Source organism: Hyla sarda, chromosome 6 (genome assembly GCF_029499605.1).
Source record: "Hyla sarda isolate aHylSar1 chromosome 6, aHylSar1.hap1, whole genome shotgun sequence".
NCBI classification, from domain to species: Eukaryota; Metazoa; Chordata; class Amphibia; order Anura; family Hylidae; genus Hyla; species Hyla sarda.
Genome location: NC_079194.1, coordinates 189,140,666 through 189,159,310, shown reverse-complemented (window position 1 = coordinate 189,159,310; position 18,645 = coordinate 189,140,666). Strand labels below are relative to the sequence as shown.

At 41.5% G+C, this 18,645-nt stretch overlaps 1 protein-coding gene across 2 annotated transcripts in view; it reads right to left on the bottom strand.

Annotated features, from left to right (window-relative positions):
- CDH11 (cadherin 11) overlaps positions 1-18,645 on the bottom strand; it is a 159,347-nt gene that overhangs the window by 28,201 nt on the left and 112,501 nt on the right. For both annotated transcript variants that reach the window (XM_056526104.1, XM_056526105.1), the window contains exons 3-7: positions 11,617-11,911; positions 9,044-9,163; positions 4,764-4,931; positions 4,321-4,508; positions 3,276-3,529 (exon numbers count right to left, since the gene is read on the bottom strand). In XM_056526104.1, the coding sequence (XP_056382079.1) occupies positions 3,276-3,529; positions 4,321-4,508; positions 4,764-4,931; positions 9,044-9,163; positions 11,617-11,911 (1,025 nt within the window). The remainder of the gene's footprint in view (positions 1-3,275; positions 3,530-4,320; positions 4,509-4,763; positions 4,932-9,043; positions 9,164-11,616; positions 11,912-18,645) is intronic.

The following is an 18,645-nucleotide window of genomic DNA, read 5'->3' as shown; positions in this document are numbered from 1 at the left end:
TAGCAGGAGACTTCATAAGGCTCTCCTTCTAACATTCTTCCAGCCCTCTGGCAGGGAGCACATGGTAGATTTCACACGGGTGTGGTACTCTGTGGTGGCCATTGCTTCTGTGATGCTTTGTCTGTGGGTTGGTGCAGCCCAGAGTCAGGGGCTTGGTCGGGCAGCAGTGGGGCTGCCTGGCCACTGGGTCATTCCCCCTGTGGGCATGGTGTCTCGGAGGCGATGGTCGCCGCCCGGCAGTACGTCAGTGTTAGGTTAGGGACCCACTCTGACAAGGTGGCCTTGACGTGGCGAGTGGGCTTGTACTTTTTGATCAAAATGTATACTAATAACCTTTTTTTAATTACGCTGAGAAGCAAGTAGATCAAAATACAAATGGTGGATATGCGGCTATGTTTCTCTATTGGTGTTGTACCTAAATCAAGGACATTTGTCCCTTTTTTGCCATGCTACAAAAGAGCCCTGTAGTTAATTGCAATATAGCTGTAAAGAAGGCCACATTGCTATACAAGAGATACATTTGCCTTATACAAGATAGTCGTCCTCCAAATGATTGTCAACAGCTATCTTTTCCTATCCCAAATACACATTCCAACTAAGCTCTTGTGAAGGTGCATGTATTCTGAATGGAAAGAGCAGAGAAAGCTCCAGCCAGACTCCTCTGGTGGTGGCTTATATTCTAAAGAACAAACAAAGCAGGTAGTTTAAATTCAGTACACCTGATCCCTTTTTGTTGGGAAGCCTCATACATGTTAGGTGGTCAGCTGGTGGCACCAAAATCGGTGGGTTTAGCTAGCTTTCATCTAATGGGTATGACTAGCTTTACACAAGCAAAGGCTGTTCTTTAGTGTATTCATTTTTATGATTATAATGATGGAGTATCTTGAATTTTTTTTGTGTACCTGTCATAAAAAAAAACATGTCCTAAAGACATGTCAGAAGTTTTGATCAGTTGGGATTTGATTGTTCAGATGCTGAAAAATTGATAGAATGAACTGGGAGAGTAGAGCGCAACATCTCTGTTAATGGGATCGAGATGGTTCTATTGTCTTTTGTTACAGAGCAGGGAGAGAATGAGCTTAGCATGTACTTCTCCCGGTTCTATCTAGGGATCGGTAAAGGTATGAACACTTAAGACTTTCCATATGTCTCTATGACATATCAAAAATGTGTTACAATAATATAATATAACCAATACAACAAAATACTGCATACAAAACAGTTGTTCATGTAAGGGCACATAGATGTCAAATGAGAGTATACTGTATAAGAGTATTTTCCCCTGCCCCCCAAGAGCCAGACACATGCTTAGGTTTCCTTCTTCTTTAGCCACAGTGGAGAGCCAATAAAATAGTTTCCCCTCTTGGGTTGACTTTTAATTTAAAAAGGTTTAGTATTGTATCATAATTACCCTGCTGCGGTCTCTGTATTTTTCCATAAACAAGTCTCCTTCAATCTTAAAGCTAAACGAATAGATAAAAAGGGTAATTTTATCTTTTTGCATGGGATACTAGAGCAAGTTGAGCTTGTTCTGGCTTTTGTATATATCCCCCCTCCGTTTTCTCTCAAAGTTCTGCTAGCTCTGGTGGATTTTATGAACTCTAGAGTTGATCTCCCTATGTTCATTTGTGGGCATTTCAATTTGGTGGTTGACCCAGGGTTGGATAGGAATAGTATTACTTCACCTCAGAATAGGGGTAGACCTTTACTTGCTAACTTTATGGAAGAGATGGACTGGTTAGAGCTTTGGAGGGAATTATATGGAAACGCTAAGGTCTTCACCTGTTACAGTAACACTTATAGGTCCTCTTCTAGAAAAGACCTGTTTTTGGGAAAAAGGATTAGAGCATTTCCCTCTTCCTTCAATGCTCATTGGTTGACTATTATCGATAGGGATGCCTTTTTGTAAGCAAGATATCTCCAATTTCTGGTCTGATAATAAGGGGTCACCGGGACAGCCTATAATATGGGACACATTTAAAGGGGTACTCCTGTGGGAAAAAAAATCAAATCCTCTGGTGCTAGAAAGTTAAAAATATTAATCCTTTTGGTACTTTTCAGCTGCTGTATACTACAGAGGAAGTTGTATTTCTTTCTGAATTTATTTTCTGTCTGACCACAGTGCTCTCTGCTGACACTTCTGTCTGTCTCTGGAATTGTCCAGAGTAGGAGAGGTTTGCTATAGGGATTTTCTCCTGCTCTGGACAGTTCCTGATCCAAACAGAGGTGTCAGCAGAGAGCACTGTGGTCAGACAGAAAAGAACTCCAGAAAGAAATACAACTTCATCTGTAGTATACAGCAGCTGATAAGTACTGGAAGGATTAATATGTTTAAATAGAAGTGATTTACAAATCTGTTTAACTTTCTAGCACCAGTTGATTAAAAAAAAAAAAAAAGTTTTTCCACTGGAGTACCCCTTTAAGGCCTATCTTAGGGGACTGATGTTTAGGGAAATAGAAAAAAGAAAGCATTGAGAAGAATTTTTGATGGAGCAGGTAGAGCAAGCTGAACAAATGTATTATAGGTTGCCAAATATGTCTAATTTTGACTCTCTGAAATACTCCCAGGATTCCTTGGATACTCTTCTCAAAGGAAAAGCTCAACATAAAAATGTTTTGCAGGTAAAACAATGTTTATAAAGGAAGGAAACCAAATAAATTACTAGCGGATTTAGTTAGGAATCAACAATTCGGAAGCCCCATTTATAAGATACAAAAGGAAGATGGCGGAGTTAGCCAGGACTTATTTTGAGGTTGGGGAGGAATTCTGACTTTTTTTCTCTAAATTATACTCCTCCGAATTGAATTAGTTAGAACTTACAAACTTCTTTGAGAGCTTATCAATTCCGAGGTTGGCAAATGAGGAGAGAGATTGCTTGGATGCTCCCATCTCATTAGAGGAGATTAAAGAAGCAATAAAACGTTTTTCTCTCCTTCCGACAAATGGGATGGGATTTTAGGGAGATTTGATATTTGTGATATATTGTAATGATGTAATTATTGCTAAATAAAAATAATAAAAAATAAATAAAAAATTACCCTGCAGTGGCCACATACAGCTTATCTACCAGCTGATAGCAGAGGTAAATGCATTCAGAAATTTGAATACCAATTGGGCTAAACACTTTAAGCAAAAGATATACCAAGCTACTAACAATTGAGGAATCTACAGTATAAGAAATCTATGGTACGTCTTCTAGGCTTACTTACATCATTCGTAGGAAAACAAGAATAACCAAAAGATTTCCTTTTTGCAAAGAATACGAGAGCCTCACCTTATCATAGTCCTTGCTGCATCAGGATCCATGGCACGAACTTTTCCAACTATGGTGTCAGGTGGTTCATTTTCATCCACTTCTAAAGTGAAGCTTTGATCCACAAATATTGGTGGTTCATCTGCATCTTCTATGGAGATCTTCACTGTTGCTATGTCCTTAAATGGTCCTCTACTAAGAAACCTTGAGTCTATGTGGACATTAGAAGCCTCCACCTTCATACTGTAGAACTTCTTGGTTTCATAATTTACTGTCTGCAACAACAAAAAGATATGTTCATTAGCTGAACATGGCTTTGAGATAAGTTGTGTAGTCAATGGGGTTTATTTACTAACGTGATCCCGACTCTTTTTTGTCGGGTTTTGCGCCCAAATTGTGTTGCACGTCCCTTGCGACACAATTTGCGACCAAAAAAACAAAACCCTACATTTAACAAGAAAAACCTGAAAAGGGGGAATGGCCATGGGATAAAGTGGGCATGGTCTCATCAAAAGGGGTGTGTTCCCGGCAGTTTTGAAAAATCCCAACATATTTACTACGGTTTCCAGAGAAAATGTGGTGCATTTGAGCTGAGGAAAACTCTACAGATCAGAACAGTTGTAAAAAAAAAAAAAAAAGCAAAACGTAGGGAAAAGTTCAAAATGTAGGGAAACCTTAGTAAACACCTTGGAAAAATACCACTGGGAAATCAAAACCCACAAAGAAACCTAATCTCCACTCTTAGTAAATAAACCCAAATATGTCCTCCATTATTCAGGAATTTGAATTACAGGAATAAGACTTGATGGTGTAAGGGAAAACATTGCAGATTATATAGTATATGTTATACATTATATTAGTGTTTTTGAATGGTAGTATTTTTTATAAAGATACCATGTATAAAGGTATAAAGTTGTGAACAAGTATTGCATAGAAATCAGTCATCAAATAAGAAATAACATTTTAAGTGCAACATGTAACAACTTATTTCACCATGACATTTTGCTATTCCAGAATATTTAATAATCTGATGCTTACTTTATAAATACACATAAAAATGCTTTACCTTTTTAAGCTTTATAACACCCTCCTGTGTATGATAATCAGTTGTGATTTCAAAAACCTCTGCCCCATCACCATCAAGGATGCGGTATTTTATTTCCCCATTTTCTCCCAAGTCAGGATCTTTGGCTCTTAATCGTCCAACTTCGTCTCCTGGAACAGATGCCTCAGACACGGACATGGTGTATACACCTGGGTGGAGAAATTGTGCCAAAAAAGGCAAAAAATTAAAATATGCAATAAAAAAATATGTATTTTTCAATTTTGTATTATGAATATTATTGTTATTAATCTAAATATTATTGTTCATAAAATGTATGATATAATATACAGTATATATATATATATATATATATATATATATATATATATATATTATTTTTTTTTTTTTTTTTACTATTTATTGTTATTGATAAAATAAGTTATAATACATATCTAAGCTCTTACTCTGAGGAAACTTTGGCGGGTTATCATTGACGTCTGTCAGAGTTATTGCCACTTTGGTTGTCCCTGAGAGTCCGCCCATGTGTCCTCCCATGTCCTTTGCTTGGATCACAACATGGTATTGCTCCTTGGCTTCTCTGTCCATGTTTGGAAGAGCTGTTCTGATGATCCCTGCCATAAATAAATAAGGGTGAATTAAAACTATGCCAAATTTTTCAAACCACTACTATTTTAAAACACTCCAGTGCTTATAAATATTATATCAATACAAAACATATCATAATATTTAGGTAAAAATATTAAATAGTAAAAATGTAATCATTAAGTACTTTTCTTTATTTGGTATTATGTTCATTGTTTGTATTCAGAAAAATGTAATAAAATAAATAGATACCGTATATACTCGAGTATAGGCCGAGTTTTTCAGCACGATTTTTCGTGCTGAAAACACCCCCCTCGGCTTATACTCGAGTGAACTCCCCCACCCGCAGTGGTCTTCAACCTGCGGACCTCCAGAGGTTTCAAAACTACAACTCCCAGCAAGCCCGGGCAGCCATCGGCTGTCCGGGCTTGCTGGGAGTTGTAGTTTTGAAACCTCCGGAGGTCCGCAGGTTGAAGACCACTGCGGCCTTCAACATCATCCAGCCCCCTCTCACCCCCTTTAGTTCTGAGTACTCACCTCCGCTCGGCGCTGGTCCGGTCCTGCAGGGCTGTCCGGTAAGGAGGTGGTCCGGTGAGGAGGTGGTCCGGGCTGCTATCTTCACCGGGGAGGCCTCTTCTAAGCGCTTCGGGCCCGGCCTCAGAATAGTCACGTTGCCTTGACAACGACGCAGATACGTCGCTGTCAAGGCAACGGCTCTATTCCGGGCCGGAAGCGCGGAGAAGAGGCGCCCCCGGTGAAGATAGCAGCCCGGACCACCTCCTCACCGGACCACCTCCTTACCGGACAGCCCTGCAGGACCGGACCAGCGCCGAGCGGAGGTGAGTACTCAGAACTAAAGGGGGTGAGAGGGGGCTGGATGATGTTGAAGGCCGCAGTGGTCTTCAACCTGCGGACCTCCGGAGGTTTCAAAACTACAACTCCCAGCAAGCCCGGACAGCCGATGGCTGCCCGGGCTTGCTGGGAGTTGTAGTTTTGAAACCTCTGGAGGTCCGCATGTTGAAGGCCGCAGTGGTCTTCAACCTGCGGACCTCCGGAGGTTTCAAAACTACAACTCCCAGCAAGCCCGGACAGCCGATGGCTGCCCGGGCTTGCTGGGAGTTGTAGTTTTGAAACCTCTGGAGGTCCGCAGGTTGAAGACCACTGAGGGCGAATGATGAGAAGAGGATGATGAAGGGGGGGGGGGGTGTGGGGATGATGAAGGGGGGTGGGGATGATGAAGGGGGGGGGGGTGTGGGATGATTACAAGGGGATGATGAAGGGGGGATGTGTGGGATGATAAGGGGATGTGTGGGATGATGACAAGGGGATGATGAAGGGGGGATGTGTGGGATAAGGGGATGTGTGGGATGATGACAAGGGGATGATGAAGGGGGGATGTGTGGGATAAGGGGATGTGTGGGATGATGACAAGGGGATGATGAAGGGGGGATGTGTGGGATGATGACAAGGGGATGATGAAGGGGGGATGTGTGGGATGATAAGGGGATGTGTGGGATGATGACAAGGGGATGATGAAGGGGGGATGTGTGGGATGATGACAAGGGGATGATGAGGATGTTAATGACGGGTCTGGATGATGACAGGGGGGGATGAGGTATTTCCCACCCTAGGCTTATACTCGAGTCAATAACTTTTCCTGGGATTTTGGGTTGAAATTAGGGGTCTCGGCTTATACTCGGGTCGGCTTATACTCGAGTATATACGGTAGATAAATATATGGTTAGGCAAAAGAAGAAAAACAAAAAAAATATATATATACACACATACAATAATAATAATAATAATAAAAAAAAGAATATATATATATATATATATATATATATATATATATATATATATATATATAGTCATGGTCGTAAATGTTGGCACCCCTGAAATTTTTAAAAAAAAAGGAGGATTTCTCACAGAAAAGGATTGCAGTAACACATTTATTCCCTTTGTTTATTCCATTTGTATTGGAACTAAATAAAAAAAGGGAGAAAAAAAAGCTAATTGGACATAATGTCACACCAGACTGGACAAAATTATTGGTACCCTTAACTTAATATTTGGTTGCACACCCTTTGGAAAAAATAACTGAAATCAGTTGCTTACTATAACCATCAATAAGCTTCTTACACCTCTCAGCCGAAATGTTGGACCACTCTTCCTTTGCAAACTGCTCCAGGTCTCTTATTGGAAGGACACCTTTTTCCAACAGCAATTTTAAGATCTCTCCACAGGTGTTCAGTGGGATTTAAATCTGGACTTATTGCTGGCCACTTCAGAACTCTCCAGTTTTTTGTTGCCATCCATTTCTGGGTGCTTTTTAACGTATGTTTGGGGTCATTGTCCTGCTGAAATACCCAAGATCTCAGAAGCAAACCCAGCTTACTGACACTGGGCTGTACAGTGCGAACCAAAATCCATTGGTTATCCTCAGATTTCATGATGCCTTGCACACATTCAAGGCACCCAGTGCCAGAGGCAGCAAAACAACCCCAAAACATCATTGAACCTCCACCATATTTCACTGTAGGTACTGTGTTCTTTTCTTTGTAGGCCTCATTCCGTTTTCGGCAAACAGTAGAAAGATGTGCTTTACCAAAAAACTCTATTTTGGTCTCATCTGTCCACAAGACATTTTCCCAGAAGGATTTTGGCTTACTCAAGTTCATTTTGGCAAAATATAGTCTTGCTTTTTTACGTCTCTGTGTCAACAGTGGGGTCCTCCTGGGTCTTCTTCCATAGCGTTTTATTTCATTTAAATGTTGACGGATAGTTTGCGCTGACACTGATGCTACCTGAGTCTGCAGGACAGCTTGAATATCTTTGGAACTTGTCTCGGGCTGCTTATCCACCAACTGGAATATCCTGCGTTGACACCATTCATCAATTTTTCTCTTCTGTCCACGCCCAGGGAGATTGGCTACAGTGCCATGGTTTACAAACTTCTTGATAATGTTGCGCACTGTGGATAAAGGCAAATCTAGATGTCTGGTGATGGACTTGTAACTTTGAGATTGTTAATATTTTCCCAAGATTTTGGTTCTCAAGTACTCAGACAATTCTCTTCTCCTCTTTCTGTTGTCCTTGGTTAGTGTGGCACACACAGACACACAATGCAAAGACTAAGTGATATTCTCTCCTTTTCATCTGCTGTCAGGTGTGATTTTTATATTACCCACACCTATTACTTGCCCCAATAGAAACATGCTTGAAACGATCTTATTTTTCCACAATTTTGAAAGGGTGCCAATAATTTTGTCCAGCCCATTTTTGGAGTTTGGTGTAACATTATGTCCAATTAGCATTTTTTCCTCCCTTTTTGGTTTAGTTTCAATAAACACAAAGGGAATAAATATGTGTATAAAAAAAAACATGTGTTACTACAATCCTTTTCTATAAGAAATACTTAATCACCCCAGCGTAAAGATTTATATATAAAAAAAAAAGAAAAACTGTGATTTCCATGGCAAAGTTACTGCTGGGTCACCCAACCATTTTGATGTTCTATTTAGAAACCTCTTAAAATACAAGAAGGATTTAATGTCCAGTGGTGACAAGCCTTCTTTACTAAAAAAAAAACAGACTTCTATGAAATAGGCTATCTAATAAAATACAATGTTGTGCTGTAAAACAAATTTGCAAAACAAGATTTTTGGGGAACACTTACAGACTACATATTTGAAACTTTTGTATATAATGGAAAAGTAATTTTGAGAATATCACACTGACCATCAGAATTATTTTAAGGTCATATTGTCATGGTAACACACAATAAACTAAACAGGCACCAACACGTATTGTTTAACTACTACAAAAGCCTTCCCCTGTGAGATCTATTGTAGGTAGTGTATGAAGCAATAATAGAATGGCCTAGACTAAGCTTGTGGCTTTTTATATTGTACAAAAACAACTAATCATCACATACTCCTAACATGAAACTTTTATTTCTGTTTAACCTTTATTGCTCTAGAGTAGAATGGGAAACATTCAAAACCAAGTCTCTTTGTTTTGAAAAATGATTTTTTTGTTGTGGGCTGAAAGAAAAACTTTTCCAAATTATTTATCTATCTGTTTGTCGATCTATCTATCTATCAGTATAAAAAAATGTGCACAGTCTAAATCATCAATTCACCTGATTGTGGTTCCACAGAGAAATATGGTTGCCCTTCAACAATACTGTAGACAAGCTTAGCACTGTTGCCATAAGTAGGATCATCTGCATCTGATGCTGTTACTTGTATTACTGATGTACCTGTAAGATATAGGACAAAATTAGTTTCAAACAAAGGCAGATTTGTTTTTCCAGAAAAAAATAAAATAATATATATATATATATATATATATATATATATATATATATATATATATTGGTTAGAAATTACAGGCAAAAAGATAAAGTCTGTCTAGATTTAGTATTTCTCACCTTGCATATAATAGTCTTTAAATGTTCAGCGATAGAATTTAATTATAAAAAAATCAGCTAAGGCTGACCACACATGTAAGGTACTTGTAATGACTTTAACTGGTTGTGCCTGAAGGGTTAAGTTTTCTGGTGTTTTGCTAAAGCATCAAACGTAGCTGTGGTGACACTTGGGCCTATAAGGTGCATGGACTTACATCTGCTCTCTGAGTCCACACCGTTCTCAGGTGCATATAAATTACCAGCCAGCCTGCCATTAATTGCTTGTGTTTGTTTGCCTCTATCAGCACTTGCTATTGTTTTACTCCAGCTTATGCTATAGTGTGTATTTTTAACCTTTGGCCATTGTCTCCGGACCATTCTCTTGTCCCCCATATCTGTACTGTGTTGCTATCTCTGGTAAGGACCCAGCCTGTTGACTGTGATTTTACGTTTGGTTGTGCATTCCCTGTCTGTCTTTTGTTATGTGCCTGTTTACCCTTCATATCCTGACCTGTTTCCCTGATCTCTTCTTTAGTCCAGCGGAGGGACTGATGCCCAGTTGTAGATCCGCTGTATAGGGTGGATACACAAGTAGGCAGGGAAAGGTGTTCAGGGTGAGCTCAGGGCGCACCATTCCCTGCTCAACTTGATAGTGATGGTCAGTCAAATTAAGCCAAATTTGGAGATTTCAGATGTCTGTAAATTGTTTGCAATGGCAAATGAGTCATTCATTTTTCTGGGTGAATAAAAAGTGTATGATATCATTGTCTGAATTCAGAAGATCATTTGCCATTTTGTACAGGCTTACTGTTTAATTTTAATTATTTGTTTAGTTTGGCATGTCTCTGGCACAGTAGAAACAATCTCAAAGGACTTTAATTGACCATGTTATGGCCAATCAAAGTCCCATGTGTATTGCCAGATTAAAGCTTTTCTGTAATTTCAGGTGACTTTACAAGTTTAGCTGTCCTGCATGTTTACATGAGAAACAGCACTAGTTTTGACTATTATATAACTTGTACATGGCATTTTTTCCAGCAGATTTCTCCTCTCCAGGCCTCACCCTTTATTTGCAGTTCTCTCAGAGCTGGTGGGTGGAGCTCCCTTCTCCCACTCTCAATAGACTTGTATTGCTTGTTTTGCAGACAATAGGTAAAAGCTAAGCTGATGTTCAGAGAAGAAAATTTGAGCAGCAGGAGGGGGTGACTACATAAGTAAGAAACATTTTTGTCATATATTGACTTGTACTATTGAGCTATGCAAATGTTGTTTAAAGGACAGTGCCTATTTAGGGTAGCCGAGGACAAGATTGTGGACTGGTTTCCATTACATAACACAAAATTCTGAATGTAGCTCTCAAGTATAATACAGGTTGCAAGTTAGGTAAGTAATGGAATTAATTTACAAAGTTGTTCAACTTTTTGGCATATTGATTCTTGACTAAAGTCTCTGGGCTGTCAAGAATCAGTCCATCACAGTCAGTTCTTCTGCTGAGCAACCAAGCAATTTCATTCCTGGGATGAGTGAGATTCTCTGCAGTTTGGCCTCCACTGATAAGACTTCAAATGTGTTTTTCCACCATGAACTGAAAGTCTCAATCTCTCACAATTTTATTAAAATGTTAAAAGCATTCCTGCAGTATGGTCCCTGTATCCTAAAGCTTTATCCTTCCTCTTATATTACCCCTGTGTCCTGTGTCTGATGTCTGCATCCCTAAACAGGTTGTCATTTGACCTCTAGTTTAGTACAATAAACTACATTGCCCATGATCCTTGATAACTCCTCTGTGTGACACTTTGTGCACTTCGGTGAGACCGATTACAACAGGAGATTAGATCTGACATGGGTTTCTCAAGTAGAGGGCATGCGCTGTGAAACTGTAGTATACGTGCTTATCCTGTTGACAATGAACTATAGCAGGATGTAGGCAGGGACATCAGGATCACCAGTTGTGTTTGACTTGAGGTACTTTGGGTAGTTATTGCTTGTAAACTATGTGAAACTAAATTTGCTAGATAATATAAATCACACATATTAAAAACATTTTTTGTTTTATTTATTAAAATTTTAATGTCATTTGGGTAATCCAATTTTAATTACTTATACACTGGACATACCCTAAAAATCCCAAATGTTCGGCCGGTTTAACCTTCGGTTCACAGCCCTTTTGGATGTTCTTTTTGAGGCTTTCAGAAATGTATGGTATAATAGCAATGTGCCTTATCATGTGTGAAACATTGGACTGAGTATACTGAGCATTTATACAGAGCATGCAGGCTGAAGCGTTTGAGAAATACACGTACCCACATTCGACATCTCTGGCACATCTGCATGATAGTTTCCATGTAAGAATTCTGGAGGGTTATCATTGATGTCCTGGACTTTCACAATAAATTCTGAAGGTGGTTCCAGGGGCTTATTCGTTTCTCGGTCAACTGCTTGCGCCATTAATGTGTATTGAGCTCTTTCTTCCCGGTCCAAGGTCTTTGTTGCATGGATGTTCCCTGATTTGTCATCGATAACAAAAATAGTTCCAGCTCCTTCACCTGAGAGTATATACTTTATCTTCCCATCCCCACTATCGACATCTGAATGAAGCTGTTGCAAAGAAATGTGCACAGATTAGTATAATGCATCCTTACATATCTATAAGTAGTAAAAGATGTTTCAGCCATCTAAGATAGACACATGGTAGGGATATATTGCCTTAAAATCATATTGTTTTAAAAGAGTTGTTAAGCAATATGTCTCCTACCAACCAGTCTTAGGTCTTCAGCCGTCTAGCCCCCTCCATATATCTCTATAGGAGAGCCGGAGATAGCCGAACAGCGCTCCCATAGAGACATACAGTATGGAGGGGGTGTCGGCCACCGCTTCGTTTAGGGGTCAGCTAGTCCTGTACCCAGGGAGAACAGGAGGTCTTTGCACTAGATTGTTGGGGGCCCAGTGGTCAGAACCCCCGCAATCTAAAACTTATCCCCTATCCTTTGGTTAATGGATACATTTTTATGCATGATATATGTCTTTTAACCTTACTTTTGCTAAAGGACTGTGCCCTATAGCAAAAGCCCTGTTATTTCTGTGTATGACCCTGCCTGTCAGTTTTGACTTACATATATTTTTTTTGAGCTCCTTATTGGACAGTTGCTTTACTATGAGATAACAGGGACTTGAGGAGCTCTTTTACAGATTTAATGCTTATGACTATGCTGTGTGCATGAGGACAAAAATCATGCTAATACTTAACACAACAGATTTGTCTTCTGTATTTTTTAGCAAGCTTCTTGTGCATTCTTGTAAAGATAGATATATAGATAGATATATAGATAGATAGCAACAGAAGAATGCGGCTGCACACTGCCAGCACAATGATATAGGTGAAACATGAACATGCAGATAAAACATGGAGAGCTATACAGCTATGGTGTAATAGATGCAAATGTGAAACTATGAGATAGTGAGGCACTTAGCTCGCAAATTTGTCTCCACCGGCGGTCAAATAGCTTGGACCGTTCCACCGCGATAAGGTGGCCTCATTGGGACGCACCCTATACAGCTATGGTGTAAGAATGCAGCAGCACACTGCCAGCACAAGGATATAGGTGAAACATGAACATGCAGATAAAACATGGAGAACTATACAGCTATGGTGAAATGGATGCAAATGAGAAACTATGAGATAGTGAGGCACTTAGCTCGCAAATTTGTATCCGTCGGCGGTCAAATAGCTTGGACCGTCCCTCCGCCGGCGGAGACAAATTTGCGAGCTAAGTGCCTCACTATCTCATAGCTTCACATTTGCATCTATTACACCATAGCTGTATAGCTCTCCATGTTTTATCTGCATGTTCATGTTTCACCTATATCCTTGTGCTGGCAGTGTGCTGCTGCATTCTTCTGTTGCTGTATATTTAGCCTAGTAGCGTGCACATGCAGGCCAGGTCCATATAAAAGTTTGGTTTCAACTAAAGTGCTGGCTGACTTATTCTTTGTCTGTATTACACATACGGGGGAGTGGCTACCTCCATGTTGGCCTTGCACCCCACCCACCTCTATCAGGTGTGTGTATATAAGGTGTCTTGGATGTTCCAGATCCTGCCATGCTTACTGAACTGTTCACACAGAGGCATATTCACAGTGTAGGGTCCATCCCAATGAGTCCACCTTATCGCGGTGGGATGGTCCAAGCTATTTGACCACCGGCGGAGACAAATTTGCGAGCTAAGTGCCTCACTATCTCATAGTTTCACATTTGCATCTATTACACCATAGCTGTATAGCTCTCCATGTTTTATCTGCATGTTCATGTTTCACCTATATCCTTGTGCTGGCAGTGTGCTGCTGCATTCTTCTGTTGCTGTATATTTAGCCTAGTAGCATGCACCTGCAGGCCAGGTCCATATAATAGTTTGGTATCAACTAAAGTGCTGGCTGACTTATTCTTTGTCTGTATTACACATACGGGGGAGTGGCTACCTCCATGTTGGCCTTGCACCCCACCCACCTCTATCAAGTGTGTATATAAGGTGTCTTGGATGTTCCTGATCCTGCCATGCTTACTGAACTGTTCACACAGAGGCATATTCACAGTATAGGGTCCATCCCAATGAGTCCACCTTATCGCGGTGGGATGGTCCAAGCTATTTGACCGCCGGCGGAGACAAATTTGCGAGCTAAGTGCCTCACTATCTCATAGTTTCCCATTTGCATCTATTACACCATAGCTGTATAGCTCTCCATGTTTTATCTGCATGTTCATGTTTCACCTATATCCTTGTGCTGGCAGTGTGCTGCTGCATTCTTCTGTTGCTGTATATTTAGCCTAGTAGCGTGCACCTGCAGGCCAGGTCCATATAATAGTTTGGTATCAACTAAAGTGCTGGCTGACTTATTCTTTGTCTAGATAGAGAGATAGATAGATAGATAGATAGTATGGAATTTCTCAAAATTCTAACAACCAAAGCAAAACAATTGCTAGGTTATAGCCATGCAAAGAAAAGTGACGCTATTGTCGTGAAGAGATCTAAGAAATCCTGTATAGACAGCCAAACCTTAAGAACATAGCAAGAACTATATCAAGAACTGTAACAATTCCTAAGAAAGCATTCATGTCAGAAAGTTCAGGAGCAAGTACATAATATAAAAGGATATGGCTCACACATATGTGTACTTCTTGATAATGCTTTTCTGACTCTTGAATTGCATAGAAGTAAAAAAAATAGAGGCAAAAAAGTAAGAGAGGGGCACAGAAATGTGTACTAGGTAAAGGAATGAATATAATAAATTGCCTGCCCCTCCTCAACCAAACCCCAAAAAGGACCCCCAAGGTTGCCAAGGTCTAAGAAAGTAAGATGTAGAAAGGGATTCTCAGTGGTTTTTCAAATCATTAGAATTGGTCCACCTTGGCTATCAATCATTACAAATCTGGCAATTCAATGGATAGCCAATGTCTGAGAAGATGTAATTTGGTGGCTGGGAGGAAATGATGAAATAAATGTGGACTACTCCCTCTAGGAGAAGAAGTGCAGACAGATAAAAGGGCAACATCGAAGTTACATGGAATGAGAAAAAGGCAAAGTAAGTTACACTTTTGAAATCAGACCACCATTGTTGGGCCTTTAAAAAAGACCAGCAGACATGTTGTTGGAGTTTGTATACTGGGCAGTGATATTCAGAGTCTTGTACCAGCAGGTATCTGTACACAATTTCTTTGCATGCATACACATCTAGATATGTTATGATGGACAGTAGTAATAGTGTTTACCAGGGAGGCATCAATTGTCATGTTAAAGGGGTACTCCGGCGCTTAGACATCTTATCCCCTATTCAAAGGATAGGGTATAAGGTGCCTGATCGTGGGGGTCCTGCCGCTGGGGACCCCCGTGATCTTGCTCGCCGCACCCTGTTAGAATCAGTCCCTGGAGCGTGTTCACTCCGGGTCTGATTACTGTCAATCACGGGGACGGAGCTTTGTGAAGTCACGGCTCCGCCCCCGGGTGATGTCACGCCCCGCCCCCTCAAGGCAAGCCTATGGGAGCTGTCACGCCCCCTCCCATAGGCTTGCATTGAGGGGGCGGAGTGTAACGTCACACGGGGCAGAGCCATGACATCACAATGCTCTGTTCCCGTGATCGACAGTAATCAGACCTGGAGCGAACACGCTCCGGGGTCTGATTCTAACGTGGTGCGGCGTGCAAGATCACGGGGGTCCCCAGCGGCGGGCCCCTGCAATAAGGTATCTTATCCCCTATCCTTTATTGTCCCATTGTACATTTACCTTAGGTACATCTCTGTGGCGTCCCTGCTTCCTGCGCTTGGGCTGGTGATCAGCTACATGCGCTCAAATCACCTCAGACACAGACATCCATTTTCCTGTCACATTACTGTTTCTCCTGTCAGCCAGTTTTCCTCACAGCTCTGTGGTGTCCCTGCTTCCTGCATTTGGGCTGGTGACCAGCTCCACGCTCAAATCACCTCAGACACAGGCAGCTCCATGCTCAAATCACCTCAGACACAGGCAGCTCCACGCTCAAATCACCTCAGACAGGCAGTTCCACGCTCAAATCACCTCAGACACAGGCAGCTCCACGCTCAAATCGCCTCAGACATAGGCAGCTCTACGCTCAAATCACCTCAGACACAGGCAGCTCCACGCTCAAATCACCTCAGACACAGGCAGCTCCACGCTCAAATCACCTCAGACACAGGCATCCATTTTCCTGGCACATCACTGATTCTCCTGTCAGCTGGTTACTAGAGATGTTGCGAATTGTTCGCCGGCGAACTTAGCATGTTCGCGTTCGCATTGCCGGGCAAACATATGTGAAGTTCGATTCGCCCCCTATACTTTAACATTGTGGTAAACTTTGATCCTGTGAGTCAGAGTCAGCAGACACATTACAGCCAATCAGCAGCAGTCCCTCCCTTCCAGACCCTCCTACCTCCTGCACGGACGCCATTTTACCTTCATTCGGCATGCTGCAGGCTTAGAAAGTGGAGGGACAGAGAAGCTGCTCCTGCTGCAATAGGGAAAGCGATAGCTAGGTTGCTGCTAGGTGGTGTATTGAGGGTCCACTTTACTCCTAAAGTACTAGTCTAACATCTGCTTTAAGGACAGCACCCAAAAAAGCCCATTTTAGGGCTAAAATATCAGTCCGTGTGTCTTGCAACAGCTGGAGGCACCCTGGTTGGGAGGGAACCGCTGGTTAAAAGGGATACTCCAGGATAAAACTTAAGTTCCTTCAAGCAACTAACTACAGTATTAAAAGGGCTATAAGTTCAGTCTGTGTGTCTTGCAACAGCTGGAGGCCCCCTGGTTGGGGACCTCTGCTTAAAAGGGAAACTCCGCTGGCAACCTTATTTGCTCATTATCACACTAGTGCAAATCACATTTGGTGTGACAGTTGTTCAAAAAAAAATAAAAAAATACCTTTTTTGGCTGTGAAATAAAACCAGTGCTGCTTCACTTCCTACTACTGGCTGCGAGGACAGTTATCCCGAGACTGTGGAGGGCCTTGACACCCCCTTCTATCTCGGCCTGGCTCAGAGAGGTCTCTCAACTGTATAGGATGGAAGAGTTGCTGGCAGATTCTAGGAACCAGCTGGATAAATTCCTGGCTGTCTGGCAGCCATGGAGTGACTTTATGTCTTCCACTGACTTTGAGACCCTTCATTTGGGCTTCTGTCACACTAATCAGCATTCCCCGCTGCCCTGACACCTCATTGTGCAATACCTCGGATGTCCGGACCCCCAATGTCGTTCCGCTTCGCAAGGTAAATTAGTCAATTCTGTTAGACCGTACTACTTTATCCTCTCCTTGTACCCCTTTCCCTGTCCCTCCTTGATTTCTTACCTGTTCTTACTATCCTATTTTTCCTTTTCACCCTTTCTGCGCATCTCATGCCTGATTTGAAATGTAGTGAATAGATAACTATCTGCTCGGAATACATGTTCTCAGTATGTGCTAGCTGCATGTGATCCATGTCTTGAGTTTGTAGATTTTGGTTAAACTTTGACAAATTCACTAAGGCTTAGATTGTGCCAGGATATGCCTAAGGGAATGCTAGCCGATAGTATACTAGGATGTAGTTTCATTTCCTGTGCACTCTTTGTTGAGAACAGACTACCTAGACTGTACGGTTGCTGTTATATAATCCAATGACATTGTTGTTCTATGTGTGTTATCTCCATGAAAAACTTTAATAAACATATACTTAAAAAAAAAAAGCAGTGCTCTAGCGGGGCTCTAACTATGTGCTGCCTAATATGGGGGAATCTATGTGCTGCCTAAAGGGGGGATCTAAATATGTGCTACCTAAAGGGGGCTCTATGTGCTGCTTAAAGGGAGGCTCTAACTATGTGCTGCCTAATATGGGGGGAATCTATGTGATGCCTAAAGGGGGGCTCTATGTGCTGCCTAAAGGGTGGCTCAAACTATGTGCTGCCTAACATGGGGGAATCTATGTGCTGCCTAAAGGGGGGATCGAACTATGTGCTGCCTAAAGGGGGCTCTATGTGCTGCCTAAAGGGAGGCTCTACCTATGTGCTACCTAAAGGGGGGCTCTAACTATGTGCTGCCTAATATGGGGGAATCTATGTGCTGCCTAAAGGGGGGATCTAACTATGTGCTGCCTAAAGGGGGCTCTATGTGCTGCCTAAAGGGAGGCTCTACCTATGTGCTACCTAAAGGGGGGCTCTAACTATGCGCTGCCTAATATGGGGGAATCTATGTGCTGCCTAAAGGGGGGATCTAACTATGTGATGCCTAAAGGGGGGCTCTATATGCTGCCTAAAGGGGGCTAAAGCACGTTATTCCAAATAATTTAGGAATAATAGGTGATTTATGCCCTTTATGGATTAAAACCAGACTCTGCATCAACTATGTAATTTTCCATGGGAGTTTTGCCATGGATCCCCCTCCGGCACGCCACAGTCCAGGTATTAGTCCCCTTGAAACAACTTTTAAATCACTATTGTGGCCAGAAAGAGTCCCTGTGGGTTTTATCATTTGCCTGCCCATTGAAGTCAATGGCGGTTCGCCCGGTTCTTCGGTTCGCGAACATTTGCGGAAGTTCACGTTCGCCAACCGAAAATTTTATGTTTGCGACATCACTACTGATTACCTCACAGCTTCGGCAGCCAAAGCTTTCAGTCAGGGTTCAGCTCCATAAAAAGTCTGCTGTTATCTAGTGTTAATTTCAGATAACTACATTCAATATATTCTAGTAATTCATTTTGTTCAGATTCTTTTTAACTGTCATTAATTTAATAAATAAATGAATAGCAGAAGTCAATAAATAATTAATTTACTAATAAATAAATTACAAATAAG